Genomic DNA, 2,500 nt, shown 5'->3' with positions numbered 1-2,500 from the left:
AGTAAACAATCCAAGTGTGTCCAAACTTTGTTTTAACTAATATCTTCTGATCCAGGCAGCAACTAATAGGCAGCCATAGCCCATGTGAGTGTCTGTATTTTTGGTCTCGTGTTAAACAGTCCTTGTTCCAAACCTATCCTAGCACCAGGCTGCTCACTGATCACGTTCCCTTTACACCAGCAGAACAAAAAGGGAGTAAATCTCACTGGGTAAATACATCTGCAACAAAACACGAGGGCTGTCGGTAGATAGCCTGTGGTCTCTTATCGCGGTGTAGTGGCACGGTGGCGCAGCGGTAGAGTTGCTGCCTCTCACAGTGCTTACAGACCCGGGTTCAATCCTGATCACGGGTGCTGTCTGTACGGAGCTTGTACTTTCTCCCCGTGACCTGCGCGGGTTTTCTCCGGGTGGTCCCGGTCTCCTCACAATCCAAAGGTGGTGGTGGTGTGATGGTGATGCGGCTGGAGGTCTCTCCTAACCTCGTATGCTCCAGAGTAACCAATCCAAGTTTGTCCAAATTTTGTTTTAACTAATATCTTCTGATATCTCCAGGCGTATCAATACAGTTCGGGAAGCTGATATTTGTCTTTATAAATCACTGGAAATGTTGTCCTTTCTCCCCCAGGAATCCATCTGGCCCAGTATGGTGGTTTTGCTTGACTTCATATAGCACGGGCAGGTTGAGATTGCTTCCTCTACCTTGCAGAGCGTTACTGAGTCGCCCGCCTATCTTATTGACCGTCACCATGTCGAAACGAAGGCCAGTGGGCCTCCGAGGCAAGCCCAAACGACCCCGGAAAGGGATTTCCCTGGACGTGAAGCTGGATATCTTACGAAGGTTCGACGCCGGAGAGAAACTGAGTGCCATCGCTAGAACCTTGGCGCTGGCTAAATCCACGGTGGGAACAATACGGGACAGCAGGGACAAGATCAAAGCGATTGCCAAAGTTGCCGCGCCAGTGAGCGCTCGAACCCTGTTCCTTCGCCGCAGCGAGGTGATGCTCAGCATGGAACGGCTGCTGAGCCTGTGGATCGAGGACCAGGCTGAACGCAAGGTGCCTTTAAGTTCCATGGTCATCCAAGCCAAGGCCAAGAGGCTGTACAACAACTTAGTGAAGGAAAAGGACAGCGGTGCCCGAGTAAAACCTTTCCTGGCAAGTAAAAGTTGGTTCGATAGGTTTTGCAAGCGATTTAATCTACACAATATTAAAGTCAGTGGTAACCTTGTTGGTACAGACTATGGAGCTGTGAGGAATTCGCCCGGTGTCTTGAAGAAGGTGATTGATGAAGATGGGTATCTGCCAGGACAGGTGTTTAATGTGGAGGAAACAAGTCTGTATTGGAAACGCCTGCCCGACAGGACCTTTATTTCACAAGATGAGAAGTCTGCAAGGAGCTTGAATGCTTCCAAAGACCGGCTGACGCTACTGATGGGAGGCAACGCCGCGGGGGATTTCAAGTTGAAGCCCGTGTTGGTGTACGGGTGTGAGAATCCCAGAGCTCTCAGTGGCTACGCCAAGCCCAGCCTCCCTGTGATCTGGCGCTCCAACCGCAAAGCGTGGATGACAATGTCCATCTTCCACGACTGGTTCATTAACCACTTCTGCCCGGCGGTGGAGAGGTACTGTGCCCAGCGCAACATCCCCAACAAGGCTTTGCTCATTCTAAAGAACGGGCCCAGCCGCCCACTCAACCTGAACGACCTCTCCAGCACGGTGAGGGTTGAGTACCTGCCCAAGGAGACGGCCGCCTTGTACCAACCCATGGAGCAGGGTGTGATTGCCAACTTCAAGCGCTATTACTTAAGGAGGACTCTCCAGCAGTTGGTGCGTGCGACTGATGGGGAAAGTAAACCAACCGTGTGGGAGCTTTTGGACAAGTTTAACATCATGAGTGCAATGGGTAACATAGCCGAGGCGTGGGGCGAGGTGGAAGCGTCCACAATGAACGGCGCTTGGAGACACGTCTGGCCGGGTTGCACGAACAACACGAGCCTGCCGCCAGCGGAGACGGTGGAGAAGATCACCAGGGATATTGTGGCGCTGGCCAACGAGGCCGGCTTTCACAGCGTGGTGGAGGGCGATGTGATCCAGCTGTTGGACTCAAACCAGGAGGACCTGTCCGATGAAGACCTCGTGTGGCTGGAGCAAGAGCGAGCCTCGGAAGCGGTGGACGACACAGACTCGCCGCCCGCCCCACTCCAGCTCACCACCGACCACCTGTCCGACGCATTGACCTACATCGACCAGGTGGTGGACATCCTCAGCGTCAACGACCCGAACCGGGAGCGCAGCCTGAAGGTCGGCCGCTTACTGCAGGACGCCGTCAGCTGCTACAAGGACTTGTACAAGGAGAAGATACGCCGGCAGCAACAATTAACTCTCGATACTTTGCTGGTCTGCAAAACAGAGCCTCCCTCTCCCCCCGTGTGACTATAGTCTCTGCCCCATCACACACAACTACACTGCTCCACTCACCACTGTATGTTTGTGTGTAACAA

General features: G+C 53.4%; 1 protein-coding gene across 1 annotated transcript in view; it reads left to right on the top strand.

The window, feature by feature from the left end:
* The window catches only part of LOC129714583 (tigger transposable element-derived protein 1-like), a 4,803-nt gene that overhangs the window by 2,234 nt on the left and 69 nt on the right, over positions 1 to 2,500 (top strand). The window contains exon 2 of the mRNA XM_055664304.1: positions 626 to 2,500. This exon is cut by the window's right edge and continues 69 nt beyond it. Within this exon, the coding sequence (XP_055520279.1) occupies positions 747 to 2,432 (1,686 nt within the window). The 5' untranslated portion in view covers positions 626 to 746 and the 3' untranslated portion in view covers positions 2,433 to 2,500. The remainder of the gene's footprint in view (positions 1 to 625) is intronic.

The sequence above is a fragment of the Leucoraja erinacea genome, chromosome 39, assembly GCF_028641065.1.
Source record: "Leucoraja erinacea ecotype New England chromosome 39, Leri_hhj_1, whole genome shotgun sequence".
Classification (NCBI taxonomy): domain Eukaryota; kingdom Metazoa; phylum Chordata; class Chondrichthyes; order Rajiformes; family Rajidae; genus Leucoraja; species Leucoraja erinaceus.
This window is presented reverse-complemented; position numbering and strand designations above follow the sequence as displayed.